This window comes from Suillus bovinus (genome assembly GCF_016758785.1).
Source record: "Suillus bovinus strain UH-Sbo-P2 chromosome Unknown EDB93scaffold_51, whole genome shotgun sequence".
In the NCBI taxonomy this organism is placed as follows: domain Eukaryota; kingdom Fungi; phylum Basidiomycota; class Agaricomycetes; order Boletales; family Suillaceae; genus Suillus; species Suillus bovinus.
The window spans coordinates 186,576-214,412 of NW_024542107.1; the positions used below are offsets into that span (position 1 = coordinate 186,576).

General features: G+C 47.6%; 7 protein-coding genes across 7 annotated transcripts; 4 read left to right on the forward strand and 3 right to left on the reverse strand.

Moving 5' to 3' along the window:
- Positions 1-10,665: 10,665 nt before the first annotated feature.
- On the forward strand, positions 10,666-11,533 carry EDB93DRAFT_1297798 (uncharacterized protein; the record flags this gene model as incomplete). Its single annotated transcript, XM_041454632.1, has 2 exons — positions 10,666-11,197; positions 11,278-11,533. 2 exons carry the CDS (start codon positions 10,666-10,668, stop codon positions 11,433-11,435), a joined length of 690 nt encoding a protein of 229 aa, XP_041305193.1. The 3' UTR covers positions 11,436-11,533.
- A 1,466-nt stretch (positions 11,534-12,999) lies between these two features.
- On the forward strand, positions 13,000-14,107 carry EDB93DRAFT_1297801 (uncharacterized protein; the record flags this gene model as incomplete). The annotated part of the gene is made up of 4 exons (XM_041454633.1): positions 13,000-13,237; positions 13,317-13,402; positions 13,453-13,664; positions 13,705-14,107. The coding sequence occupies 4 exons, from the start codon at positions 13,000-13,002 to the stop codon at positions 14,105-14,107; spliced, it is 939 nt and encodes a 312-aa protein (XP_041305194.1).
- Positions 14,108-16,369: 2,262 nt separating this feature from the next.
- Positions 16,370-17,454, reverse strand: EDB93DRAFT_1162332 (uncharacterized protein). Its single transcript, XM_041450071.1, has 5 exons — positions 17,271-17,454; positions 17,079-17,208; positions 16,888-17,020; positions 16,800-16,835; positions 16,370-16,744 (listed from the first exon to the last, which is right to left on the reverse strand). The coding sequence occupies exons 1-5, from the start codon at positions 17,426-17,428 to the stop codon at positions 16,692-16,694; spliced, it is 510 nt and encodes a 169-aa protein (XP_041305195.1). The 5' UTR covers positions 17,429-17,454; the 3' UTR covers positions 16,370-16,691.
- A 173-nt stretch (positions 17,455-17,627) lies between these two features.
- Positions 17,628-20,872, forward strand: EDB93DRAFT_1297804 (ribonucleases P/MRP protein subunit POP1-domain-containing protein; the record flags this gene model as incomplete). Its single annotated transcript, XM_041454634.1, has 12 exons — positions 17,628-17,811; positions 17,862-17,908; positions 17,961-18,010; positions 18,061-18,175; positions 18,225-18,321; positions 18,374-18,450; positions 18,501-18,670; positions 18,718-19,174; positions 19,226-19,314; positions 19,366-19,537; positions 19,593-20,387; positions 20,443-20,872. 12 exons carry the CDS (start codon positions 17,628-17,630, stop codon positions 20,620-20,622), a joined length of 2,433 nt encoding a protein of 810 aa, XP_041305196.1. The 3' UTR covers positions 20,623-20,872.
- On the reverse strand, positions 20,873-22,642 carry EDB93DRAFT_1297817 (C-3 sterol dehydrogenase; the record flags this gene model as incomplete). The annotated part of the gene is made up of 4 exons (XM_041454635.1): positions 20,873-21,131; positions 21,190-21,979; positions 22,032-22,357; positions 22,454-22,642. 4 exons carry the CDS (start codon positions 22,640-22,642, stop codon positions 21,102-21,104), a joined length of 1,335 nt encoding a protein of 444 aa, XP_041305197.1. The 3' UTR covers positions 20,873-21,101.
- Positions 22,643-22,790: 148 nt separating this feature from the next.
- On the forward strand, positions 22,791-24,570 carry EDB93DRAFT_1162341 (uncharacterized protein). Its single transcript, XM_041450072.1, has 4 exons — positions 22,791-22,998; positions 23,070-23,333; positions 23,385-24,054; positions 24,110-24,570. The coding sequence occupies exons 1-4, from the start codon at positions 22,923-22,925 to the stop codon at positions 24,318-24,320; spliced, it is 1,221 nt and encodes a 406-aa protein (XP_041305198.1). The 5' UTR covers positions 22,791-22,922; the 3' UTR covers positions 24,321-24,570.
- Positions 24,571-24,724: 154 nt separating this feature from the next.
- Positions 24,725-27,289, reverse strand: EDB93DRAFT_1330174 (uncharacterized protein). Its single transcript, XM_041455160.1, has 23 exons — positions 27,104-27,289; positions 26,995-27,050; positions 26,929-26,942; positions 26,852-26,880; positions 26,794-26,801; positions 26,685-26,746; positions 26,623-26,632; positions 26,549-26,566; positions 26,471-26,496; positions 26,394-26,419; positions 26,298-26,347; positions 26,224-26,248; positions 26,157-26,168; positions 26,095-26,110; positions 25,996-26,041; positions 25,841-25,944; positions 25,730-25,789; positions 25,648-25,675; positions 25,544-25,601; positions 25,469-25,493; positions 25,295-25,415; positions 25,142-25,237; positions 24,725-25,085 (listed from the first exon to the last, which is right to left on the reverse strand). The coding sequence occupies exons 1-23, from the start codon at positions 27,195-27,197 to the stop codon at positions 25,026-25,028; spliced, it is 1,044 nt and encodes a 347-aa protein (XP_041305199.1). The 5' UTR covers positions 27,198-27,289; the 3' UTR covers positions 24,725-25,025.
- Between the last annotated feature and the right edge of the window lie 548 nt (positions 27,290-27,837).

The window sequence follows — 27,837 nt, forward strand, 5'->3', positions numbered from 1 at the left end:
GGGGGACACGGCAACGGCAAAGACTTTGTCATCATGCAAGAGTGGATCTCCGACTGGCTGATTGGTCTTGAGATTCAAGATGCGAATGGAACAGTCATCTGATGCGCTAACAGTATAGCTTTCATCGGGAGTAAGGCAGAGCGATCTGATAACATTGGTGTGACCCCGAAAAACAACGAGTTCCTGTCCATCGATCGCCCGCCATTTTCGGATGATACCATCGCTTGACCCGGAGAATATATGTGCGCCGTCCTTGGACCAACACAATGACGTCACCCAGTATTCATGTCCCTCCATCTGTATGAGCAGCTTGCCGTCCTTTGACCACACGCGGATCACCATATCCACGCCGCCACTCGCGAATTTGTCACCTTGTGGAGCATATTTGACGGTGTCGACCCATCCATGACTAGTCTCTATGGGTGGTGCTGTTTGTCGACCAGTATCCGGGTCCCAGCGTCGTATTGTGCCATCTTGTGATCCACTTGCTATCTCCAGGGCATTGCGAGACCAATCAAGGCACCTCACTGTGTCATTATGCCCCTCCCACGGATCTCCAATCATGCTGCCCTCCTTTATATTCCACAACCGCACTGAGCCATCTTGATTTCCACAAACGACCATTGTTTCATCTTGGGAGACTGCCACTGTGACTATCGCTCCCCCATCACTATGCAAAGGTTTTCCTACTGTCTCTCCATCTCTTTTCCACTGACGAATCGAACCGTCATCAGACACGCTCATTATATTGCCACTGGTACCCAAGTAGGCAAGGTCCCATATGGATTTAGAGTGACCCTCGATGACGCACTCAGGTATCAAGCTTCCTGCCGGACGTTCTGGCTTGGGTTTCTTCCACGACGTAGTCCGATTCTTATGATCGACGAAGTAGGACCGACCCAGTGGTGAAATGTACCATTCGTATTTCGGATCAACGAGATCTCCAGGAATATCTATAATCAACCGTGAGTTCGTCGTTCCTTGTCGTGATTTCGTCGCTCACCTAGTCGCACTCCTGGTAAAGGTCGGTTCCGCGAGGACATCACGACCGTATGATCTTGATATAGTGATTTACCATCCGACGACATCGTATACTGCTGCCAATTAGGAGGAAGCGCTTCATTCCCACCTGCTTCAAATTGAGTAAGCTAGTGGGTATCACGAGGGAGCTGCTCACCTTTCCAAAGTGCATCCTGGATGTGCTGTGCACCATATGGTGGTGGGTCCTTCGCACTCGTTCGATACATCGGCAAGTGCAGTAGCGCTTCTCCCCGTCTCGTCGATGTGCTTGACTCGGCCTCTTCGTGTGGCATGACCTTGATCGATAAAAGATGTCGGGTTGTACAGACGGACTGGACAGTGAAACACTGCTAAAAAATCGAGGGGAAGGAGAGATGAGTATGTGGTGAAGATGAAACGACCTGCTATTTGGGCCAATTTTGCATGCTGTGGTTGCAAGCGCCTTGCTGATACTGCATATCAGTGGCTGTACCTCGATCCAGTTTTAAATTTGAGGCAATTCAATGTACGTTTCGTCAGTGACTGAACTAATATAAGCGGGTGCATGCACATTTCTAATCTGTACGCTGTGCATAGCGTAGTGACGAAATGGAAACAGATGAATTAGCATCAGGGCGGAATGGCATACAGAACGGATTCAACGGAACCCATATACATGGAATAACACGCAGGGTTTTGGGCAAGGTGTTGACATTTTAGTGTAAACAAATATTACATAATAACTCTACGTTTTGTTGTGGGCACAAATATATGCAAATACGTGTCTTGTCATTCAGCAATGAAATTCGAAGTACGAACGACTATTTTATTATACTTGTTTCGATCAAAATCTTGCCTGAGGCAAAACATCCAAACCACCAGTATGTGACGGTCCAGGTAGCAGCTAGTCGAGGAGTTCGATGCGGGGCGCTTATTTACACAAATCGCTCAGTACAGGACGGCATGCCTTGAGTGTCAGTCAAAATCAAATTCATATTGATTTGTCTCTATTGATTCCACAGGCGCTGACGCCACTCCACATGCACCAGTGAAATTGAGCAGAACTCTAGAAGCAATCATATCCGAAACCGAGTCAGCAACGAACTGCATATCTTGCGCATCAATAACAATGTTAATGCAAAGGCAGAAATATGACTCACTGATGGCTCAGTTGCCCTACGGTGCTCCCAAGGGGGAGGCGCTTGAATTCATCAGCTGGAACTCACTATGTTCTGAGTATTCACGCATGGCTGGAAGATATCCGTCATGTACTTCGAGCATTCGTGCCATTCTGGGGAATACTAGGTGTGTACTAAATCAGGTGACAATGGACGAGGGCAGGACATCGCAATTAACTTGATGATTTACTGGCGCTATAAAGCGTCATATCTGTTGGCCTGCATTATTCGTTGAAGTCGCTGCTGAAATCATGTGTTGGATTAAAGTCGCCTGATACAATTGACTGCAATTCTGAGCCCTACTAAATATTCAGCATTAGTGCGTTTCCACCGATTTTCATTCAAGCCATTATTTATCCACAGCGAATACCTTCCAATTTTGTACATTCAAATCTCACCAGAGCACACCGACCCTAGCCATTCAACATCACTCCAACCTTGGTTAGATTCTTGCACTCATCTGAAGTGATCAATACGTCGTCCTCAATGCGCACGCCACCCATTTCGCGATACTCCTTCCACAAGTCGTGGTTCACATATTCAGACTTGTCTAAAGCTTTGAATATATGTTCACAGAAGTAGATCCACGGAAGGGGTTCCGACTTACCACAAATATTTCTTTTTGCGAGCGGCAACCAGAGCCGCAGGTATGTAGAAACTGGGGTCCCTGACTGTATCTTACGGAACAGTCGTATCGTTTGCTTGCACTCGGGACATCATGCACATCCATCCCGAGTGAATGCCCGACTCCATGAGGGAAAAATACTAAGCTAATTAAAGTTCCAGAGCGCAGAATATCGTCTTTTGAGCCTTTGAAAAGTCCGAGCCCGATGAACGCTTCCACGAGATTCTGGTGACAGAGCAGCTGTATGGTGTTCCGGTGGACGCCAGGTCTGAGATTTTTCATCAATTTCTGTGAAAGTATTACATGAAAGTGCAAAAGATGCATGTGAAACCTTCCTGCTGCACTCCCAACACAAGAGAGTATGTTTGCTTGCTTTTCTCAATAAGCCTTCCACTGCTTCCAACAGGCATCGTGCGTGGTTGCTTGAAGATAGAAGTTCAGACTGTCAATGTGAAAATCTGTATGTATATTAAATTCTCAGTCTAGGAGGCGTCGAAAGCATGATAAAGATAAAGTGCATAAGCTACGATGTTGCTTGTCGTAGCGCTTTGATTCATGAAGGAGAATGAGTAGGATAGCTCATCGATAGAAATCCTTCAACGGGTCGCTTACACCAAGCTCCCCCGCGCAAAAGACCATTGCACAACCAAGAGCTGCATGCCAGAAAACGGAGCTAACTTCCCAAGTGGTGTGGATCCATAAAAAGCAGCGCAAGGGAAAGGAGGTGCACGAAGAGAGATGGATCCGAGCGCATGGGTGACGCGAATATCGATTACGAAGAGGGTCAGACACAGGTGGGGAGGAAGGAAGTTAAACTGAGCGTGTGCATTCCACACATCCTCCATCCTTCATGAGTTGTGCGAAGCAGGGCGACGACGACCAATACCAAAGAAAATTCCGCAGCAGTTCACTCCACACACAACATCCGGCGCTCCGTCAGTTGGGCCTTGTCCTTGTGTTTGGACTGGTTGTACTTGAGACGCTTGTGCCCCTGCTGGCTGACCTGACTGCATTGAATTGTCGGCCCCGTTGCCATTTGTGCGCCGCATGGCTTCCGCCGCTTCCGCATCGGTTTCAGGGACAATGGCATATCTCTGCAATGTGTTATGATGGGATAAAAGGAGAGTAAAGGCAAGCTACTCACATCGTCATCTTGAGCCAGAGGTACATCGACGATGCTGCTTGACCTTTTTAGAGGACGTAAGCTGAAATTCCAATGTCGGGATTTGCGAGGGGATGGTGGGAGCGTATCTCTAGGTTGCGCACTGGAGTTGAGGGAACCAAACAAATTGCGCCAATGAGGGAAAGATGGACTTGGAGACGAAGCTGCACGATTTGAGTCATTGCTGAAGAAATCATTGCCCTGTATCAAATTTAAATTAGCAACAGCTCAAGAACGAAAAATTCTACTGACATATTTTGTCGAGCCTCTGGAATTGGCCTGTTGTGTGAGATGCAGAATGGACGTTAAGAATCGAGCGAAACATATGAGAAAATATAAATTCCTCACAATTGGAATTGGTTGCCGCACAACTCTCGGTTGGGCTGTATGTCCCTGGTTTAAAGTGAGATGTAGCATGAAAGAGCAGCAAAGATGACTTGCCTTGAGTTTTGTATCCGCACCCTAAATCGTCAAAACCGTTAGGCAGAAAAATTAAGCAACAAAGCGCATACATACCATGACTTTGAGTGCCGCCTCAAGGCTCCATACATATATCTTTTTGTCTATTCCGGCACTGGCAATGTATTTACCATCGGGGGACATGACAACAGCCCAGACTTTGTCATCATGCAAGAGTGGATCTCCGAATGCTTGATTGGTCTTGAGATTCCAGATGCGAATGGAGCAGTCATCTGATGCGCTAACAATATGGCTTTCATCGGGAGTAAGGCAGAGCGATCTGACGTAGTTGGTGTGACCCCGAAAAACAACGAGTTCCTGTCCATCGATCGCCCACCATTTTCGGATGGTACCATCGCCTGACCCGGAGAATATATGTGCGCCGTCCTTGGACCAACACAATGACGTCACCCGGTATTCATATCCCTTGATCGCGATAAGCAGCTTGCCGTCCTTTGACCACACACAGATCATCATATCCATGACGCCGCCACTCACGAATTTGTCACTTTGTGGAGAGTACTTGATGGCTCCGACCCATCCACTGGTCTGTATGGGTGGTGATGTTTGTCGACCAGTATCTGGGTTCCAGCGTCGTATGGTGCCGTCCTCAGATCCGCTTGCTATCTCCATGCCATTGCAAGACCAATCAAGGCACCTCACTGTGTTATCATGCCCCCCCCATGGATCTCCGATCATGCTTCCCTCCTTTATATCCCACAACCGTAGTAAGCCATCTTGGTTTCCACAAACGATCATTGTTTCATCCGGGGAGACTGCCATGGTGACTATCGCTCCCCCATCACTATGCAAAGGTTTTCCTACTAGCTCTCCATCTCTTTTCCACTGACGAATCGAAGTATCCCCAGACACGCTCATTATATTGCCACTGGTACCTAAGTAGGCAAGATCCCATATGGATCCAGTGTGACCCTCGATGACGCACTCAGGTATCAAGCTTCCTGCCGGACGTTCTGGCTTGGGTTTCTTCCACGACGTAGTCCGATTCTTATGATCGACGAAGTAGGACCGACCCAGTGGTGAAATGTACCATTCGGTTCTCGGATCAACGAGATATCCAGGAGAATCTATGGTCAACCGTGAGTTCATCGTTCCTGGTCGTGATTTCATCGCTCACCTAGTCGCACTCCTGGTAAAGGTCGCTTTTGCGAGACCATCAAGAGCTTATCATCTTGATATAGTGTTTTAGCATCCGACGATATCTTATACTGTTGCCAACCAGGAGGAAGCGCTCCATTCCCACCTGCTTCTAATTGAGCAAGCCAGTGGGTATCACGAGGGAGCTGCTCACCTTCCCAAAGTGCATCCTGACGGTGCTGTGCACCATATGGTGGTGGATCCCTCTCGCTCGTCCGATATATCGGCGAGTGCACTAGCTGTACCGCTTCTCCCCGTCTCGTTGATGTGCTTGACTCGGCCTCTTCTTGTGGCATGACCTTGGTCAGTTAAGGATGACGGACTGGACAGCGAAACACTGCGCAAAGTTACTAATCGAGGGTAGTGAGAGATATGGGGTGAAGATGAAGAGACCTGTTATTTGAGCCAATTTCGCATGCTGTCAGTTGCAGGCGCCTTACTGACACTGCATGTCAGTGGCTGTGTTACCATCGAATCAAGTGACTACCTTGACCTCGGTCCGGTACTAAATTTGAGGCAGTTCAGCGGACGCAGTGACTCCGTCTCGTCGGCGACTGGACTAATATGAGCGGGTGTACTGTACGCTGTGCATAGTCGAAGCGTAGTGACGAAATGGAAATAGCCGAATTAGCATCAGGGGATTCAGGGCGGAATGGTACCCAGAACAGAATCTACCTACATTCCCTGAGCCATATACATATAGAATGACACGCTGTGTGGCGATAGTAGCTGTTCGATGGGGGCGCTTATTTGGACACAATCAAATCGCTCATTATAGTACGGCATGCCTCAAGTCTCGGTCAAAATCAAAAATCATATTGATTTGTCTCTATTGATTCAACAGGCGCTGACACCACTCCCCATGCACCAGTGAAATTGATCAAAACTCTTAGACTAGAAGCAACCATATCCGAAACCGAGTCAGCAACGAACTGCGTATCTTGTGCATCAATAACAATCAATGCCAATGCAAAGCTAGAAATACGACTCACTGTCTACTTGTGCCCCTGAGTCGTTGAGTCATCGACTGGCCCATCGGTAGGCATCCTATGAACAAAACCAGTGATTTTCAAGCTATTGGCATTACGAGGTGAGTGATGGGGTTCGATCCTGGATGCAAAGTCAACTGCTCATACTCACACTCCTGTCACCGCAATTTTTCTTGCAGCAGTCACTGTCCTTGTAGCAACGCTGTCCCGTGCTGCTGCACGCAGTGACAGACATGCATGCTGTCAAAGCAGTTAGGACGACGATGAAGGAGAATTGCATGATTTGTGTGAGGTGATACGAGTTTTGTAACGAGGAACTTTGACTAAAATAACTGAGGTGAGGGATACTACGCTGAACACGGCTTGCTTTTATACTGTGAACATAGTGTTGTGGGTAGGACTCGAAGTTCTATTGGTTTGGCAGTTTGGTAGCGCCTGGTGAATATGGATGGCAGAACTGCAAGACGAGGATGTCTTGGAAATTCACCTATTGGCTTGGTAGATTGGTTGCGCCTGGAATGGTAAAACTTGGCATCGACAATATCGGAAGAACATATCAAAGGCAAAGAAAGAATATTGGAGTGATCCGTGCCTCCGAGTCTGCGAAATTTTGATCATGGGTCTCGGCAAGGTCATACCGTCAGGCTGTACCTCGCCAAAAATAACAGCAAGGCTCGTCCTACAAACGTGCATGGTCAACAACGAGATGCATGTTCAAGCGCTCATCGGCCTTTTCTCGTATACTCTGAAGGACAACACAACACCGAGGACTGTGTGCCAATGTACCGTAGCTCAAATGATCGTGTGGCTTTACAGGTTCCCAGGTGAACTCTCGGTCATTACAGCAGTAGTGTAACGTAGCGGCTTTCCTGAAGGCAGAGACGATAAAGAGATATGCCTGATGAACGGCCCCGATGTCATTGATGAGTTATATTGGTTGCACCTGGTGAATGACAGACCTTCCCATCGAGGACGTCGGAAGAACATATTGGAGGGACAGACAAAAACAAAATGTCGGAGTCCCAGGGTAAACAATGTTCATGGAAATAGATCTCCAGCTCCGAATCAACGGTCTATCGAAGTCAACAGATGGATAATACGTATAAGGCTCGAACTTACCACAACCATGCCTAGGATCTGCGACCGGCAACCGGAGCCGCCGGTACCCGACTTTCGTTTTGAAAAAAAATATTGTCGTTTGGAGTTGAGGACCCTATGTCGGACTTCGCATGGGGTTTACTCCGGCCTAAACTAATGTATATGGTGGGTGCATGCGCTGTCGTGTTATTGATGGAGAATGAGAATTCTGCCAGCATGATGTCGGGCAAAGGCCGACGCTGAGTTTGTACAGAAGGAAATATGCGGTGGAAAGGCTTGCTTGTGACTTCGTTCCCTACATTGTGGTCTCGGCCGGCACATCTTTCCTCCGGTCTCTGAGATAGCGAGGATATTATTACAATGTGCTGGTACTGTAGAGTCGCGTGGATAAAGTTCTTAGCCATTCGAAATCCCACCGAACGTTGATTTGAATCTGCCTGTGTAACGCATGAGCGCTTTTTCCTATGTGCCCGACTTTGTCTTGCGGGATAGTCGTGTTGTTTGTTTGTTCGTTCGTTGGTCGACTTCGTGAGGGGAAGCGGCTGAGCCTATTCCAGAGCGCCCCGTCTTTTGAGTTTTTGCAGAATTCGAGGTCGAGGAACCCTTCCACGAGAATATGATAATAGAGCAGCTGGACAATTCCCCAGTAGATAGCAGGTCTGAAATTTCTCATCGATTTCTATGCAAGTGTTACATGACAGTGCAAAAGGATGGATATGAAGGAAGCCTACATGACGCATTCTCAACGCAAGAGAGTATATTTGCTTGCCTTTCGCAGTAAACTTTCCACCGTTTTGAACACAATGACAGATATGACGCTCCTAGCAACATGTGAGATGGAAAGAGATGCCGTTCGCCACCATCGAAGCAGTCAAGATGTAATGCAGCTGGCGCAGTGGCGCTAGTCGCAGACACAGCTCACCAGGAATATTTGCCGTTGCCAGACAACTTGTTGTTTCCTGGCGGCTTTCATCACATAGGTCTGCTATGATTGAGACCTTCCCCGCGCTGACGATGTTTTCTCAGACCAGTATGAAGCAACAGATACTATTAGTGATGCCCCGTCAGACGATGCGAGACGATACCAGCTGGAAATGTGGGGTTATGCACCTGCCTGGGGGACGGCGGATCACCACGTGGAAGATGAGGAAACTGGGATGCGCAGCGTTGCGTTGTCTCCAAACGGGAAGATAGTTATCAGCGGAAGTGGAGATGGGAAAGTGAAGGTGTGGAATGTCGAGACAGGAAAAGTGGTTACAGAATGGACAGGGCACACTGGGGTGTGAGGTCAGTGTGTTGGAGTGCGGATGTTAATAGAGTACTTGCTGAGCGTATCCTACTATGACGGGATGTCATGGAAATCAAGAATGGGCACTTTGAGGATGTGTGGGCGGCGATGTAGTCGCCCAATAACAAACAAATTGCAACAGTGGTGAAGTCAAAATCTGGGATGCGAAGACGGGCAAGTTGCTCGCCACACTCAAACATCACATTATAGTGAATGTAAGGTTTATGGAAATTCTAGGTCTAGTCTACGTAGAGTCTATTATGGGTCCTGTCTGGGGGTGTGCCAGCCGCCCGGCCAGATTGAAGCGGAGTTCAATTCCAAATCGGGACGATATGAGTCAGCTTGTAACGCCTACGGTATACCACCCGCCGCCTCCCGCTTGCTATTTCCTATGTTGAGAAAGACCAAAAGATTCGCCTAGAAATCTGGTGGTGCTGGGTGGTAGAAAATGAAGTGCCAAGGAGGTAGAAATTCTGTAAGGCTGAGGAAGGAGGATGTCATCTTTGATCATACTGGCTGAGTTAACAAAGCGGTTAAAGACAAATATAACAGGCCTGCGAGTTCGGCTTCATTGGAGAGTCCCGCAAAGAGAGTGACAACATCCATGGCCCTGCTGGGTGCGTGATCGTCACGGTGAATGTCGATGAGCTATATTAGGCCTGGTGCTCAGCAGTCGTGCCGCACCGTGGTAGTCCCGATCACAATGCTACCCAAAGTGGCATATTGGCATCTGCCAAATTTCAAATTCCTTGCTTGGCCTGCCAAATCACTCTGAGTTCAACCAGTCTGACTACATCAATAAATTTCTCACCATCTCAAATTGACGCACAATCAGGCTAGCTACGAGTCTAGACGAGCTAGGGGCTGGCGCAGTCGTCGTGTGTGTGTGTGAGTACTCACTGGGCGTGAGTCACAGTGTTCTGCCAGTCAGTGACTCAAGGTCATGGTTATTGACCGTGTTTCATGGGAAAATTGGTGAAGTTCATCATCGTTTACTTGAACATGACTTCGAGTGGTTCTCTGGTCCTACCATGTCAGATTATACCATATCAATATTGATCAATCATTATCAAATTGATATCTTTGCACACTGCGCAGTCTTGTTATCAACATGCAGCTTTCACCTGTTCAGCTGGAGGCACACTTCAAGAACTCGTGGCCTGACAATAGACTGCCAATTTCATCTTTCAACACACCTTTACTGACTTGAATTCCTCAATGACTAAGACCGGCAAGAAATCAAACAGAGGATGGTGGTGGGACCACTTTGTAGTGCACCCAGGTTATGCTGCGAAAGAAAGTGCCTCTGTAGTCAGTGGAAAGGCAAAAGTTATATGTGCGAGGCTTTATGAGCAATGCATAACTCATGAGCAGGCACTCGATGAGCAGCAAATTCAAGCAGGCCAGTGAGATATACCAAGAGACGAAGCTGCAATTGCAGGTGCTTGTATGTGATCTCTTGTGTAACCACTGCCAGTGTCTCCCGCTAACTTTGAAATATAGTATGGGCTATTGATCAGAACGATTCCCAGCATGTCTGGTTGATTAGTTGGCCATCAACACTGTTACATCACTTGCGCGAATGTGAATTGCACTCAGAAGACATTTGTTCACAAGCACAACTCGAATACCATGAACAACATTCACCACGAAAAAATACTCGGGCTCATATGACAGTGCCGACTGGTATACAACCAATAATTCTCACCATGCCAGCTCTTAATGCTCCATCTGTTCCAGAGTCTGAGTCTGTGCGCCCTTTGCCTACCCTGCTGATTCCTGAGACTGTGTCATCAGGTTCCTCTAGTCTCTATACCCACAACTCTCTTTCAGTCAGTCCGGCACTCTCCGCAGTTTCATTACCATCCCAGCTAGGGAAACACCAACGTCTAAATCAATCTGGTTTGTTCCGCTCTGTTTCTGGCTCGCTTCCACCTCTTTCCCCAGTTGTGCTGGGACAAAGTCTCTATGGTTTTAGTGACCAACCTTGGTCAGCTTTGGACCAAGCTGATTGGGAGATTGGCCTTGCAAGGCTCACTGAAAGTGCTGGTTTACCATTGCAATGGGTTGAGAATTACAAATGGAAAGTTTTATGTGATCACTTCCTTCCTCGAGCAAAAATACCTTTGGCAAAAGTCCTTAGACAACATGTCATGCCGCAAACCCTCAACACACTTAAGACTATTGCTAAAGATGAATGCCGAGGTGCCAATGCAACCTTGCAGTGCGATGGCTGGACAGGTGAAAATCATCACCACTGTTACAAGAACATCTAGACGCTTGGGCCCCTACTATTTTTCTCCTGATCCTCCTCGTATCAGCCCTCGCATCATACCCTTACCCCGACCTTACCCTTGTCATCCTCGTCATCCTCGCATTCCCTTTCGCCCTCTACCTGTCGCTTCAGCAAAGCCAGTACATTTGGCCGGATCCTTTCGCTGACGAAGCATACCCATGCTCCGTTTCACCACCTGACTGATCCTGCGGACAGTCCCCTTGCCCTTACCGTCTGGACGGTAACCTATGACACGATGCATGACGCATCCCCTTTGCCCTATTTTCCTTTCTTGATCTCTGACTCGGTGCGCAGTCGCACATGCGACTTATACTTAGATCCGCAGTTGCATGATCATGCCCCTGCGTGTTTCACTTCTCATTCTGATCTTTGACTCACTTTCTTATCCAGCACGTTCTACCTAGATTGAACGTGCCTCCCTATTATGGTCTTACCCTTCACCAATTGCCTCTCCCGGTAGTACGAGTTATCATCCACTAATACGTCCCCTGTCCTCTATATAAACTCGCTACCATGTACCATATTCCCTAACTTGAATCTACTTGGTTCTTGACCTCCTACTCTCACCAGAGTGATCCTTCTGCCTCGCCAGCAGTCTATATTCTATCTTCTTATCTGCTCTTCGCGGATAAGCCTATAGTCTCGACCTTTGCTCATTGACTTCGTTGACGAACAAAGCCCCTGTTAACTAGTTGGACTTCTGTCCTTCTAATTAACGATAATCCTTACGATTAACCTTTGGGTGTCGTAAGCCTAGGCCGATATAGTTTATCGTCTCGCACCCGCGTGACATAAGCTACCCGATTTGGACATAGGCGTCAAATCGTACTTGCCGAAGACACGCCAAGTACGACCCCTAACCTTGGGCTAGCCCAAGGACGTCCACAGACCGTTGACGACACAGGCTCTGTTTGAGCGTCGCCAACAGATACCATCCAAGTCGTAACAACCACCTTCTGGGCTTCATGATGACAGCACAGAGAAAGGTATGTCCGTGAAGGCTGCGAGTGTCAAGAATATTAATTAATTGTCAATGTAGTTACATACAGTCAAAGTTCACGATGCATCAAGGGATCCTTGGACAGCTGAAGAACTTCTTCGGCAGATATTAGAGGCAATCAGCAAGATCGAGACTGAATGGGGGGCCACTGTGGTTGCATGCACTACAGATGCATCTGGCGAATCTCGAAAGGCCCGTTGTCTACTTTGAAAGAAATTTCCACACCTTGTTGTTCCTGATTGTGTAGCTCATCAGGTATGGCAATTTACATCGGAACTGATATGAAATTGTACTTATGGGTGATTTATAAGTGGAATCTTATTGTCGGAGACCTTTTCAAGGTCAAAGATGACTACAGGGTATATGGAGATATGGCGCAGGAGTTAATTACATGGTTATGCAGCAAGACACAAGTACTTGCCATTCTCCGTGAGATACAGATGGCAACCATTGGAAAAACACTCGCGGTTCTCAGAGCAGTGCTGACACGCTGGTTATCACACTATCTCGCATATCGTCGTCTTCTTGAGCTTCGACCTGCCCTTGAACTGCTTGTTACAAAGCATGAGGCTAATCTAATGTCAAGCGGAGATGCATGATCACGCAGGAAGACTCAAACTGCTATCAACACAATAAAAAACACAACATTCTGGCATGCAATGGCACAGTAAAGTAAATAATAAAATTTTATGAAATGAAACTAACTCTCTTTGTAGATGGAAAACTCTGCTTGAACCAATCTCCCTCATGATGAATATTCACCAAGCAGCCCAAGCAAGACCTGAACATGTTGTGATTCCATTTGGTTTCCTGCATCTTTGTTACTCCAAGATTGAAAATCACACTGATCTTGCTGCTCGTACAGCTGTTCTTGCAAGTGCTGAACGCCACTGGGGACAATGTGACCAAGAAGTTTTTATTGCTGCTGTCATTGTCAATCCTTTCTACAAGATTTTGCCATTCAAAAAGATACCTCTCACAACACGTGCGGGGCTTGCGGTACTTTTTGGATGTCTTTGGAGCTGTTTTTTCAACTCAGGATGCACCACTTGATCTTTACACAGACCTAGAGGACTATATGAGTGGTTCCCGTGACTTCGCGCACATAGATGTCTACAAGTTTGCATTGTTATCTCGCGCTGAGAAGGAGGTCTGCAGTCAAGTTGATTTTTCAAGAAAAATTACTAAAATTGCCTTCAGGGTATTGCAGTTGATCCAATTAATATCTGGGACGGACTGTCACATCCTGGGTCACCACTTAGACCACTTCACTCTATTGCCCTGTGCCTTCTCTCTATCTGCCCAAATTCTGCCTCTTGCGAGCACCTTTTCAGTGTCTTTGGTGCAATTCTCACGAAATGGCGAAATCGGCTCTCAACAGAAACCCTCACACTCCTCACTGAACTCAAGATGTATGTTCATAAAGAGCATGTACGCAACAATGTCATCAAGAAGCGGCTTAAGTGCCAGTACTGTGACGAGAAAGAGCTCTGCCAAAACACAGGCAACCAATGATTCAGATGCAGGAAGTGATGAGCAAGAACAGCACAGCATTGCCTTTGAGAGGCAAGGGATAAGTCAGCTCGCACACAACCTCATTCAAGCTGTTGATGAAGAGGAAGCTGTTGTTGCTGAGGAAATGATGCACTCAGCACCTACCACTGATCCATTCACTCGTATCCCTATCAGTGATTTACTCGACTACTCTCACGCTGAGGAATGGCTAGGATCCTTCTATAAAACAGCCATCCAAGGTTTAGATGCTGAGCTTGAGTTGTACGAGCTTCTCGACTTAGATGCAGAAGGAATTGAAGATCCGGAGTTTCCTCAAGTTGATGATGTCCTTGCTGAATAGATTTATTGCTGTTTCATACTGTACTGACTCAGAGAACATTGAATATGTTGCTACTAGCAGATGATATGAGTTTTTCGACTCTGCGGCAGCAGCGGCTCTGTGGTTCATTTTTGCTTCATTGTCCAATCACAATGCAATTATATAATATTCAGACAGGACTTCTGGTACTCCACAAGTTCAGTTTACTTGCATTCATGTGAAAGTTCATCGCTGAACGTACATTAACTTTGGCAAATGTTCGTTGACTGGCAGAACACTGAGTCGCGACGTGTGACTTCCAAGCTGCCTCACATCTTCCTGATTTGGAATTGAACTCTGTTTCAATCTGGCTGGGCGGCTGGCACACCCCCAGACAGGACCCAGACAGGACCCATAATAGACTCTACGTAGACTACAGTGTCTGTCACCAAGGGATGGCAACTCTCCCTAGGTTGCAATTTTGATCCATACATGCTCAGATTAAAATTTTGATAGGAAACATAGACAAATGGAGCGTAAATCTAAATTTCCGAAATTTCACCTGATTACGTAATTGTTCACTTTTGCCATCAAATGGCTTCACCTACCAAAAGAAGCAAGTGAAGCAGCGCTTCACCATCGAGGCGCTTTGACAATGGGCTGATAGAAGATGTTTTGGAAGTCTTTCTGGACACAGACTATGTGCCTGTCTCAGATGCTGAAAGTGAAGTAGACTCTGTGTCCAACTTTTATGGAGCATTGTCATTCAGTCTCGTATTAGACAGTGATATATATATATAGCTTCATAGTTCCTTCTCAGTGTCAAGGAAAAGTCCTGATGCCCATCAAGCTGAATTTGCTGTAACAGTTAAGAAGTACAAATCGCATGTACAGTACATACTACATTACTAATGAGTTTGGGTTGTTCTCGAGTAATCACGGAGTCGGCCGTCAGATGCCGCATACCCAAATAGGAAACTCCGACAAGCTCCGCTCGAAGTTCACTTTTGGCTGACGAAAATTATGAAACTTGAGTTTTATGAAAAAGTGTTCTGATAGACTTACTATACTACTCTACCATAGCCCATTTGTAATGTTTTCAAGACGAAAGTTGTCTTTCCGAAGGTGTAGATAGAATTACAAATTTTGATGTCGGTAGTTGCCGCTTTTGAGTGACTTACACTGCAGACCTAGAGTTTCCATTCCTCCCAGCTGCTTAGCATGAACGTCAGATTCGTCTCCGCGTCATATATTAGCCCGATAAGGATCTTCGACACAGCCACTTGGATGCAGAGCCAGATTGCCAGACTACTTTGTCAACACCTTCACCTTGTCTGGGATTAATGAACTTTTACTTGCAAGTGCGTCAGACGACAAAACAGTACTAGTGCGCCTACGGAATCTCGAAACCAACCTCCCAGTCGTTCCACCCCTCCAGCACGAAGATCAACTACACTGCGTAGCCTTTCCCGCCGATGGAAAAGTGCTGGTCACTTCTTGTCAAGACAAAATTAGACAAAAATGTGTACGCATGGGACATTCATGCTATATCCTCAAAAAAAAGCCAGCCTTGAGGACCTACTATCTGTAAGTCTAAGCACCGTATGCTCTTTAAACCACACCAATCAAACACATCATACTCATTCCCAAGCTTGGAGTCCTGGCGTATAATAAGCATCCAGACTCCAGAGCACCAATACGTGAATGAGGTAAAGGGTGGAACTATGTATCACTCTTTGGGTGATTCTGTCGTTGTGAAACAATTTCCTCAGGCTTTTTCTGTGTCAAACTTCGCAGTGATGTTTGAAAGCCTTGTTCTAATATTTCGTCAGTGGTGGAGACCGAATAAACACAACAACCAGATTGAAGCATGCCTTGTCTTCTTGATTCTCGCCAACTCTATGGGCGCGTGCACCACTGTCTAGTAAGTGTAACAACTATCAATGTGCATGGAACCCTCGATTATAGTCTCGTTGAAACGCATATTCTTACAATATTTCTAGTATCCTGATGTCTGCCATGATGTGGACAGAGGCCACGTTCTCGACTTGCGTCATGGAGTCTGACACAAATCTCTTGTATTCTCCAAGCTGCGGCTGCACCAGCAAAAATGCACTGAAAATTTGACCAAGGCTGACAATAAATTGCAACGCCCGCTCGATGATTTTTAGTGAACCGTCCGCCGTACTCCAGTATAGCGAGGAACAAAAAATGAGCCGCGAGGATGTGGTCCATCCAGCCCATTATTGAAGTAGTAGACGTGCTTCCAAAACTCAGAGTCCTGACGTGACATTTACCCGGAGCAAGGGGGAGGATTATGATGCATTGAAGGCGAAGTGCAGAATGAACTACCACTTGGCGGGCACAAATTTGACACCGGTTATGCCAAAAAAAAAAGATGAAGGCCTTTTTATTATCGTAAAGCAGTTTCCTCTGACTTATTCTGTTTCAAACTTTAGAGCAATAAGTTAAGCATCAGAGGGAAATTGGGGATGCTCCTCGCTGTGGCTTTCATTATGAGAAAATCGTATAGGGTCATGGAGTTGACTTCTATATCCGTCAAGATAATTTCAAGCCGTTGTTGGAGGGAGGTTTCCAATGAGTTCTATAGGTAAGTATGACAACTCTATACGCGAACAGACGTGGCGTCTTTCTTGGCTAACGAATGCAAATCTTGTTCTGTTCCAAACTTTCCGTCAGTGGTAGACATCAAATAAACACAATAATGACTGACGCATGCCCCACACATGTGATCTCAAATCAAGGAATTCTTGTCCAAAGTCTGTAAGCTCATCCACTGTTGTCTAAGCGCAACAACATACCGATGTGCAATCCATCGTACACTTTCTTGAGCTCTGCACGAACCCTTGAGAGGTCGTCTTTACTTGCGGAGCTCTGAGAAAGCGCCTTCAAGTCCTTCTCCACTGCTTCGATACGACGGACGTGTGCAGACACCTGCAGAAATTATAGATCACATAAACGGGATGCTTCACACAGAGCAAAAGTCTCAAACCTTTTCTGTGCTTGCTTGTAGTTCCTGCACGCTGGCCTGCAGCGCCGCAGAAGCGAGTTTATACTCGTCTAAAAGATGGTACGCAGCAAACGCGGAAGCTAGCGAGAATCCAAACAAAAACCCGATTATTCTGCGCCAGCGACAAGAAGGAAGAGTGAGATCATATAGCAAGGCGCGTGCAATATTGCTTACCCTCCCCGAAAGCCCCCGACCGGTCTCTTCCGCGGCTGCACCGTCCCTAGGTTGGGTGAAGTGGATGCCTCTTCCCGTAGCACTCTAGATGTCGATAGAAATCGTGCGCCTGAACGCTGAGCAAATTTTGGGGCAAGAGCCAGACAACGCGAGGCCATGGTGGTGAGAGGAAGGATGTTATTCGGCGTTAGCCGATCGAGGTCGCGTTTGTGGCACAACTCTTCACGTTCTTTCAGTCCAAAGATTTCGTGTTCGCCATCTTCCTATCCTCAGTTTCTACCAGTGCTAAGTGAGTCCATGAACTAGATCTGGGACTCTCTCTTGGGGAAACATTGCATCATCTAACATCAAGCACAAATGGTTTTAAAACGTAAGGGGGACGACACGGGAGAAATGACGTCTCGGGAACGGAAGAAACTTAAAGTAGCAGGCGCTCGGACAATTGCAGTTCAGCCATCTGTATCAGCCAGTGGTAGTGGGACTATCCAATCTTCAGGAAACGCGCTCGCTGGACCGTCAAGTACCACCGTTCGATTTGACTGTAAGCATCTTTCGCATATCGTTTCTTCACTTGATATTTACCTGTAATAGCTATGCAGGGATTACCTGCCTCGATCGATGTGGAAATGTTCACAGAGGTGCGTCTTTTGGCCGATTTTAGTCCTATATTATTCAATTGCGAAACACTAGGCTCGAGCCTATGAGATCGATGCCATGCAAAAAGCGATCAAAACAGCGGGGTTAGGAGCATGTGTCTTAATATATATAACTACTGATTTTGCGTCTTCAGGGAAAGTGGGACTCATCGCGCATGGCAGACTCTTCCCCGCCATCTACGACGAAGGGCAGCTAGCCATGATGTTCGCCGTGTTCCCTTGCGTTTGCGAGACAAAGCACGCGCCGAGGTGAGGCTCAAACCAGTTCCTCCGAATTTTTTCTTATTTTGCTTGCTAGATGGTCCCTGTCACTAGGCGCATACTACAGCGTGGACGCTCTAAGCAGGGGAAAACAAAGCAAGTGAGCCGCACTGAATCCCTCTTGAAGCGACAACGTCAGTAAATGTATGATCCTGCGTGCTCCTTATCTTACGATGTGTTTGGCAGGCGATAAGACCTGGCTCGAGACTCACATTTGGCACGCCAAGCGGATGAAGATGGAGAACATGTGGGGGTATAGACTCGTTGGTCTCCAAATTCGTAGTTGCAGGCTCCTTCTGAATGCTTTGTCCAGGCAGTGACACCGACCGAGAAATCATTCCGTCCCTCACATCGAGCCTCTATGCATGGCTCAATCCTGCACGATTCGTCGTACTACTCGCTCATAGAGCTCAGGGGGCCTGAAAATATCCTTAGAAATGTGCTAGATCTTTGCTGTGATCCTCAGTGCACTGGAATGAAGCGGTCAGCCTGTGAGGTAGAAGGGGAAGCACGAACTAATGATTCATTAGATCCATGTCCGGTGCTCGTGTGCTTGAGACGGACTTATACAAATCAGGAAGCTACCCCTTTGACTTGATCGCACCAGTAATGATCATGTGGCGGCCGTTGCCTGTTGGGAACACGTTGGCACCGATGAACGCGTCTTCGGCGGAAGTCTCCTCTAAACGCAGGCGCAAAGCAAAGAACAATGCACCGGCTAACGCAGCTCAACAGAGTTCCGCGAGAGTAATCTGGGTACGTTCGCACCCTGCAGTATACGACGACGTCTTCGCAGCGTTACGGGGATCTGCTTCCTCGGTCCTTGAGGCTGAAAAACAGCGACATAAAGATGTGTATGCAGAAGTGGAGATAGCCGATTTGCGAGGCAAAGTGAATGTTTTTGAAATCATGGGGCCCAAAGCAAGTCAGGTCATCAAGGGCGCCTTATCTCCAGTTGCAGATGATGACAGGCAAGAGTTCAAAAAGGTGTTTCCGTTCTTTACTCGACTTCCTCTTAAAATCTGAAAATGCAGATAGTTCTGGCCATCCCTGACTGATCTCCAAACCACCGCGTCCTTACCACGCGGAATAGTCATCGGGATGAGGGTCCTTGACCCACGACTGAAGTAGGCATCTCTGGCTACTCGACTTGCCCATACGAGTAACTTTCCGCTTAGATTTCCGCCTAAGAACGCCAAAATCAGAATGGACGGTCAGCACCCTGCCACCCCGGCAATGACGTTTCCTGCAGCTATTCTTGCTCGAAGCGAAATTTGGGATGAAGAGAAGCGTTCAGCGCTCAAAAAACCTACATACAAGAAGAAAGATCTTGATGCGCGCCGCTCAACGGTAAGCCTCTCATTGACCCTCGTAATGAGGTACGATAAGTGACTTGCACACAAAGAATCCTGTTCCAGGCACGCCTCTTAACCCCCTTCGCCAGGATGATCGTATCCCATCGTTGCTCATACAGCGCTCGCTTGAATCACCTTCCGGCACTCATGGCATCCATGGCTGGATGCTTGTTGTTCCAGCTGGGTGGGGCATGCCTTTCCTCCCCTCACTGATACACACCGGCACACGCGTCGGCGGACAGCGAGAACGAGGCTCACAAGCCTTCGAGGCAGGCACTGCGTATTTTCCGAGAGATTTTCCTTGTACAGATTTCTACGACAAACATTGGGAGGAGTGTGCTGTTAAGGAAAGAGCAAAGTGGAACAGGACGCCACCAGCGAAGAGAGCCAATTATAAGAAGCTTGGTACCCGTAGCCCATGGCGGGCGGATTGGGAAGTTGTCCTTGGGCTACCGGTGGCATCCGGCGTAGACGGGAACCTGGTGCCGGCACAAAGAGGGCCTCAGGATGCGATGGAAGTTGACAAAGCACCGAGCGTTCGCCCGTGGTTGCTCCGTGGTCCCGAAGTGCCGACTATCCTAGCAAAAGTAACTCAGATGTTTAATCATGGCGCTGGTCTCCTTGCAGAGATCAACAGGCTTCGGGCCAAACGTGGTATAAATGCACTCGATGCAAATTATTGCCCCGAGGATCTCCTCAAAGGGGCATTGGTCATGGTCCGTCTGAGGATGGTCAGTCGGGGCGCCCCGAACGACCTCGCCATCATCTACCGCATTGATGATGTCGAAGTCAGCAAGGTCATTAAGGAGAAGGGAAAAACACGAGAGGGTGCGGGTGCCAATGAGGTTCGTCGTTTTTTCCCCTTTGATCATGCATTCGCAGATTGGTGTGCTCCCTTAGCCCCCTGAGGCTGCTCCTCCCCTGACGTCTATCATTGGGTATGTTACTACTGGCAACATGTCCTTATCTCGTGGAGAAGGTTTCGCCATAGGCGCTGTCCCAGTATCAGTGCTATTAGAATTGCGACAGCAAGCACAGAGGTATGGGTTTCTCGCTCGTGGGAAGTGTCGATTGATGTAGCTACAGGACCGGAGAGTCTCATCCGCTGGTCAAAATTCGCGATCGGGCTGGAATGGTTTGCCGGGCTGCATATCTTGAGTTACTTGACTCATGATTAATGCTTCGTGTTTTCTTGTTACATGAGTTTCTCCAACTGCATTTTGCATATGAAGTAAAGACAATATTAATTCATTGTGGACTGGAAACTGCGTTGAGTATCAATGACTTCACTCCATTCTTGCAGGTCCTTCGCCATTGATATTGATGCAAATGTAAGACTTCCATGAAATCCCCGAGTACAAATATTGCTGCTACGATACACAGTTTGTAGGTGAATTGGCAGCCAGCCAAACAGGGCATTGACCACGAATGCATAGATATAACTGTGCATCGTCCATATCAATAAGGTAGGAAATGAAGCAAAATGCGCGGGTATCTGAACAAAGTGCACAATGAAATTATGTAGTTGATCCAAAACAGATAGCAGGCATCTAAAGCCATTACGGAAGATTATTGTCCTTCTTGAACCACTGCACGGAAAGAAAAAATAATCAGTCACACCGAATAAGACTAGCAGACAACACCTACCTCCACCATTCTTCTAACACCCTCCTCCAGCCCAACCTCCGGTTCATAGCCAAGCACACGCCTTGCTTTCTCGATATTGTGGTACCTCGTAGCGCAGCTATACCCAACCCTATATCGCGTGAACCCAGCCTCTTTGCCGATCAAGGACGCCCAGCACTCCGCAAGGAAGCCCAGCACCATTCCAAAACCCCTAGGTATCACCCACACAGGCTTCTGCGCCCGCTCCGATGCGCCCGACGGGAGCTTTGATGAAGGTGGATCTAGCGCAAGCCATATAAGGCGCATGAAATCCCAGAAGTACACTGGCTCGCCGTTCGTGATGAAAAACGCCTGCCCCGCAACCTGTAGTGGCGAGTTCTCTGCGATGTCAATAGCATTATCAGAGAATTGGTCGAATCGGGAGCGTATGATAGGGTGCGCAGGAGTGTGCGGATCGCGTGGAGCGGTGAACGCTGCCTCTATTTCGGCGGCATTAGGTGGCAGTGTGACGTATGGCCCTAGAGGGCGTGCTTCGCATGTCGGAACGCGCTTTACTCCGATTGTTGCGCTGATAGGCTGCAGGGCGCGGTCAAGGTGAAGTTCAGCTTTAAGGGAGTCGATAGTGAGGGTCTCTTGCGAGGATGTAGGGAGTGAGGGAGAGGACAGCTTGTCGGCAGCGATTAGATGTGCTTTGGCGAGATTACCAACGTAGGTGTAGTCGAAGAGATTATTGTTGTCTCCGACTTGGAAGTGAGTTTGTCCACGCTGATAGGCTTGGTAGAGGCCCACCATCATTTGACGGTCCCCCTCACTGAAGAGCATCAAGGTTTATTTTCATTGGTTGATATGAAGAAATGACATACCCAAAAATGCCTGCAGGTCGTAGAGCAACAGTCAATAGGCCACCCTTGCCATTGGCCTCGAGGATGAGTTTTTCTCCCTGTGCTTTCGAGTCGTTATATGCATCAAATGGCTTCTCTGGGAAAGGAGCACGTTCATCGAGGTTGATGACATCACCGCCGTCAAAAACGACACCAGCACTGCTTGTGTAGACTAGTTTTGTCACACCGGCAGCCTGCGCTGCGCTGATGACAGCTTTGCAGCCATCAACATTGACTTTATAATATATGCTTGGATCTTTGGCACCGTGTGGTGGTGAAGCGGTGTGGATTATGCAAGTCGTACCGGTCTGCAGTCATCCCAACAGCAAACAGACGTACACCACACAGTGAAGGAAAGTGAGTTAGCGCTCGATGAATATAAAAATGAGTGAAGTAGCGCGCACCTTTCTCAATACATCAAGCAGTTGGGATTCGTCCGTAATATCCCCGGAATAAAAGTCAACATCGTGATGTCGCTGGACGATGTCGAATACACAGACGACGTCCCCACGAGATAGAAGGTGCTCGACGATGTGACGGCCCACAAAGCCGCTACCACCAATAACGAGATAAACCTCTTTTCGTTCTGACATGAAGAATAGATGTAAGAGAGCTCTATGTAACCGATGGGGCTCCGTAACCTGTGGCTCAGCGGGGTTGTTCAGGAATCACCTGTATGTCACGGTGCTAAAGTTCAAAAGTTGCCATGTAACAAACGGACCTGCGGACGTGGTCCACGGACTTACGCGACCACGTGCTTCTTCCACCTGCGAAGTGTTTGTCCACTTGGTCCGCTTTCAATCCACTTGAGAAAGTTGCGGCGTTGTGAATTCTAGCCGCCCATCTCTGTCCTGATCGTCGAAGCTGGTGAAGATGTACAAACCAGACATATCCCGCAAATATACTCCAGAGGAAAAACAACAGCTGCTTCAGAATCTTGATATCGAAGGTGCATTATGCTTGATTCATGCTATCTTACTTTTGCTTCACTGAATCTTCTGCCTCCATCTTTTTGCACAGTCGAACACCGTGTTCGCCAGCTTGAGGAATGGCTTGCAGACGCGCTCAAAAACTTTCGGCTTCACCAAGAAGGACTTATCTCCCGCATTCCCAAACTCGTGCGCGGTGTAACCATGGGCGAGTTTGCTGATACCTACAATGGCGACATTCAAGCGTGTCTTCGTGGTCTAGTGGGTGGTGCTCCACCCAATCTCGAGATCGATCGCGAGACTCGCAAGCGTAAGTGGGAGGAGGCCAGTGAAGGTGAACGCGCCGTCAAGAATGGTATGTTGTCAATTTAACTTCAGTCTTTCCATTGACATGCTTCTCACTTAGCGAGGATGATGCATGTCACTCCCAAGAGGAAGCCTCCTCCCATGAACACGGGCACTGCACAACGCGTCCGCACGTTCTCTGCGGCAGTCCCGCGTACCCCTGGGCAACTCCGTCCAACCCTCCGTTTGCCCTCCGTCAGCCCGCAGAAACCATCTACCCTCCGAACATCTCCATCTAAATTGCGTGTTCCATCACCTCTCAAAGTTTCGTCTTCGCCTGGGAAATCGATACCATGGAATGCCAAGCCACCATCCCAGGCAAAGCGCCCGCCCACCAGCGCAACCTTCGCTCCGACGTTGCCTACTAAGACCCCCACTTATCCGACCCTCCGTGCACCCCGCCGCGATGAGAGCATGCTTAGTCTAAATGGGTCTCCGCTAGCCAACCCGTATAAGCTCGGATTGGACTGGTTTGTTACTGAAGAGGAAGATGAGGGTATTCATGACATGGATGTGAAAGTCAAAGGCAAAGGAAAGGAGACGCAGGTAAATATGCAAGGGGAAGGCAAGACTCTACGACGCGTAAACAGCATAGTCATACGGCGTGACCCATCCGTCTCCCTCGTCCCCTCATCCTCCACCCAGACCACCTTCTCTCAGACCCACTCACAAGCCGACTCTCAAACTCAGAACCATAACCGCACGCACGCACTACTCGCGCACGGCAGCTCGTGTCCCGGAGCCACCGGCACCCAAATCCGCTACGTCTTCTCTTATGCCTTCCAGCTCGCTCTCGTCCCTCCCTTCCTCGTCCTCTGCCCGTGCAGTCGTCGCGATCTCAACTTCTGATGGACACGTCCTTGAGTTCGACCCGCTTCAAACATCACCGCGCGCACTGGACGCACTCGTGGGTATCACTGACAGCGCAAAAAAGCAAGCACGTGAGGACATGGGGCGCTTGGTGCAGGCTGCGGTGAGCAAGTGGAGTATCGCATAACATAACTTAACCGCTGGCCGTGTGCTTTACGTGTCGTACGGGCCTGCGTTAGGCGTGCCACTCATTTTGCGACGTCGTGATATAGATTTTATTCATCTCGCTAACGCAAGTATACTATTGAACAACCGACATTCCGTTGCATGTTCCAAATTATTTATTTATTTCGCATACAAAGCATCGATGTAAAGATGTAACGCTACTATATGAACCTATGGACACTATTTGCGTCAAGGAAAAACGACGCTTTTTTGAAGACATGAGTGAATGCTTGAGCTTGATTCGCGCGGTTCAAGTTCAAGGTCTGCGCCTTTCGCTGCCGCTTGTCTTGGGTACCTGCCAGACTGGTGGAATCGCATCTCAGTCACACTGGAGGTCGCTTCAAAGACCAATACTTAATTTGTGTGGCCGACATCCAGTGAAAGTGCGGTTCAGAAAGATTCCATTTCCCAAAATGATTGTCTTGGAACGTTAACATGTTAATTTGTGCGTACGATATGTGCGATATACGCTATGTTATCCCCAAGTCCGAGCTGCTTCAAGAGGCAAAGACGAATGTAGAGTATGCACTGTGTCGACCGTAACACCGACAGTGATATGATACATATGAGAGCGAAAGCAAAGAAAGCAAGTGCGAGAGGGACGACAGCGACGATTAGTACAATAGATATTAATATGCGTGCAAACCAGCGAATCAGACATTCCGCATCATGATAAGCTTGCCTTGTCATAAGCGTTTTGTTCGCTGCAATGAGAACTAATGGACTCCTGTATAAATCCGTAAGATCGGGGGACATCTTCAACGCCATACGACATGAACATACCAGGTTCTGGTTATCAGCATACGACTTGCATGCTTCCTCGATTTCACTACCCCGGCTGGACTCTCCCTGGGGCGAAAAGCTCAATGACTGCTGTGTCTGAGGATGATGATACGTTAGCGTTGGATCACCGAGTCTCAAAGGCGTGTGGCTCACTGTCTTTATGTCGCGAAAACGGAGCTGGCCTGGGAAAGAATTGTTTTGAGAGTCCTGTCGATCAGACAAGGTCTCTTCTTCGTTGAGGCCGACACCGTGTTTGACTTCCCGGGTATTCAAGCTGCGAAAAAAATGAGAACAAGCGTATGATGAGATGTTAGGTGAATGACTTACAGTCCCAGGACAGTGTTGGTGTAAACTATGATCTGCCATGAGCCTGTGCGCGAGGAGTGCATGGCAAAAACTCACCCCTGGGTGCCACCATCTGGACTGCTATCCAGTATGGTTTTCCTGGTGAAGCAACAAACTATACAGATGAGCGATAAAGGTATGCTGACCAAGTATCCACGTACTGTGCCAAGATACATTAGCTGAATAATGCTGACCGATAAAAACATGGTTAGGCTGCAAAAACTGAACGTGGAGTAAACCTACACGAGTCCTAGGCCACGGCAGACAAACAACACAGCAAGGTTTTCAAACACCCCCTGAGGCCTGAAAGAATGCGTCAGCAGTTGCTTGTGTCTCATGATACAAAACACTGACTGAAGCATGTCCGGATAACGTGCTGGACGCAATGACCAACACATCGCAATAAGAATGATGATATTCGCGACTGCTGCGAAGCATTGGCTGATGCCAGCGATGATCTGCAATTCCGGAATCAGAATTCTCTGAATCAAGCAAAAACTGATACTCACTGCCATAGAAGGCGAAGCAAATGTGGATAACTGCCTCTGCTGGAAGCTGAACGAGAATCAGCGGCGGTATCCATTATTACTATTAGAATATTCGCTTACAATTGCCCTACTGAAGCTGCACTTGCGTCAATAAGGTTCAATTGAATATCATACGCACTAACTTAAGCCGAAAACTGCAATCAAAAGTCACGTCAGGCAAGGCGAATACACGCGGGAAAGGATGCTAACCAAAGGCGATGAAGGCACAAAAGAGCTGCAGCGTGGTCAGTGGAAGTGATCGAGTATAGTTGCAAAACACATACCACGGCCGTGCTGACGGATTTCGAAGTAATACTCGTAGGACCACCGCAGACTGTTGAAGAATGAGAACATGAAGCTCACAAAAACACTTGGCTCACCAGTATAAAGTCGACTAGCGAAGAATCTAATAGGGAGTGAGAAATGTGAGATGTTATATCTATGGTCGTTGCCTTACAGCTGCGCGATCATCGTGAGAATGACCTAGAGTAATGCTATGAAGGACGCCAGAAGCCACCGCTGAGTATAGGCTTACCGAAAGGAGGTATTGAATCTTGGTACGGGAGACATTGAGAAGCGGCTAAGGCACCCATGGATCGAATCACTTACGCAAAAAGCTCTAAAAGCATGGTTAAAAAGATCTGTAACATATTTCACGAAGTGAGACTTACGGTGTTGCATATAGGACCTCTGTGGCCACGTCGAACATTTTTACCATGTAGTGATATAGTCTGTTCAGATGGTTAGAGATGAGAGTAAATGGAGACAAAGCTCCTACATGTCAGATACTATGGATCTTGGTCAGAAAGACAGAAAACAGGTTTGAAAGTAATCGCACCTAGGCAATTTGAGGTAGTATCAAGGACACTAGATATGTGTGAGGCGCAGTTCGAGTTTAAAGCTGGAGTACATTACAATAGTGCCCCGACCTGTTGAGAAAGTGAGGGTCAGACGTGTGATGGATAGGGACGAAAAGCATACCAGGAGTTTTGTCCATGTATGATCATTGGAGTATCGAGAGAAATATATGTAGGTCTCTGCAACGATTTGGCGAGATGAGACAGATTTGATGAGAGGATAGAATACTCACGAAAGAATGTCAAGCCGTATACGAATGTCGCGAAGGCGAAACCCACGAAAAGAACCACGAGATTCTCTACTTCAGCTGGGGAGGGGGAGCTCATGATGTAGTGAATCACGGATCGAAGAGAGGACTAAGAGATATATATGCATGAGTGAGTGAATAATCATCTGTGCTTATATTGCGAAGTTCAATTAATATTAGGCAAAGGACGGACCCAAATAGGGTTCAATTCGATTGCCATGTGGAAGTATTATGTAATCATATTGCGGGTCACTGATCGCAGACTTGCTCGCAATAAATATATATTGAAGAAAAAAATCATTTACTTAGCTACTCCGAAGGCTGGTGACCGACTCAAGTACTCAGTGAAAGGACTCAGCGCCAGGGATGAGACTCACACTTGAGCTTTTGTTGTTGCCGCTTATCCGGCGGTACTACTATAAACACCGAGTCCCGCCGAACCGCTTGGTTATATAGCCTTTTCTGAACTGCCGAATCGTGATCGGGCGTTGCTTTCAAGCCGACACTGCGATGTCGCGTCCTGTCAGGACGAGTCACCCTGATCCTGGTCTTGGGCGAAAAAACTATTCAGTACTGCTCTCAAGATGCTTTGACGTCCAATCCATCACGGCACATTGAAAGGCAGAAAAAAAACTTGGCAAGGGCACTCTATTGAATAGGTAAGCAGTTAACTTAGCTTGTAATAATACTCGGGCTATTATAATGAACTTAAAATCGCC

Excerpts from the sequence above, each read along its gene's own strand:
- EDB93DRAFT_1162332 (XM_041450071.1), bottom strand. The coding sequence starts at position 17,428 with ATGGCCTCGCGTTGTCTGGCTCTTGCCCCAAAATTTGCTCAGCGTTCA. Across the intron at positions 17,209-17,270 it reads GTCGGGGGCTTTCGGGGAGG|AATAATCGGGTTTTTGTTTG; the intron begins GTAAGCAATATT and ends TCGCTGGCGCAG. Across the intron at positions 16,836-16,887 it reads GTACGATGGATTGCACATCG|AATTCCTTGATTTGAGATCA; the intron begins GTATGTTGTTGC and ends ACTTTGGACAAG.
- EDB93DRAFT_1330174 (XM_041455160.1), bottom strand. The coding sequence starts at position 27,197 with ATGAGCTCCCCCTCCCCAGCTGAAGTAGAGAATCTCGTGGTTCTTTTC. Across the intron at positions 26,348-26,393 it reads CGCTAGTCGACTTTATACTG|TCTGCGGTGGTCCTACGAGT; the intron begins GTGAGCCAAGTG and ends ATTCTTCAACAG. Across the intron at positions 25,945-25,995 it reads TTGCTTCGCCTTCTATGGCA|ATCATCGCTGGCATCAGCCA; the intron begins GTGAGTATCAGT and ends CCGGAATTGCAG.
- EDB93DRAFT_1162341 (XM_041450072.1), top strand. The coding sequence starts at position 22,923 with ATGTACAAACCAGACATATCCCGCAAATATACTCCAGAGGAAAAACAA. Across the intron at positions 22,999-23,069 it reads TCAGAATCTTGATATCGAAG|TCGAACACCGTGTTCGCCAG; the intron begins GTGCATTATGCT and ends CTTTTTGCACAG. Across the intron at positions 23,334-23,384 it reads TGAACGCGCCGTCAAGAATG|CGAGGATGATGCATGTCACT; the intron begins GTATGTTGTCAA and ends CTTCTCACTTAG.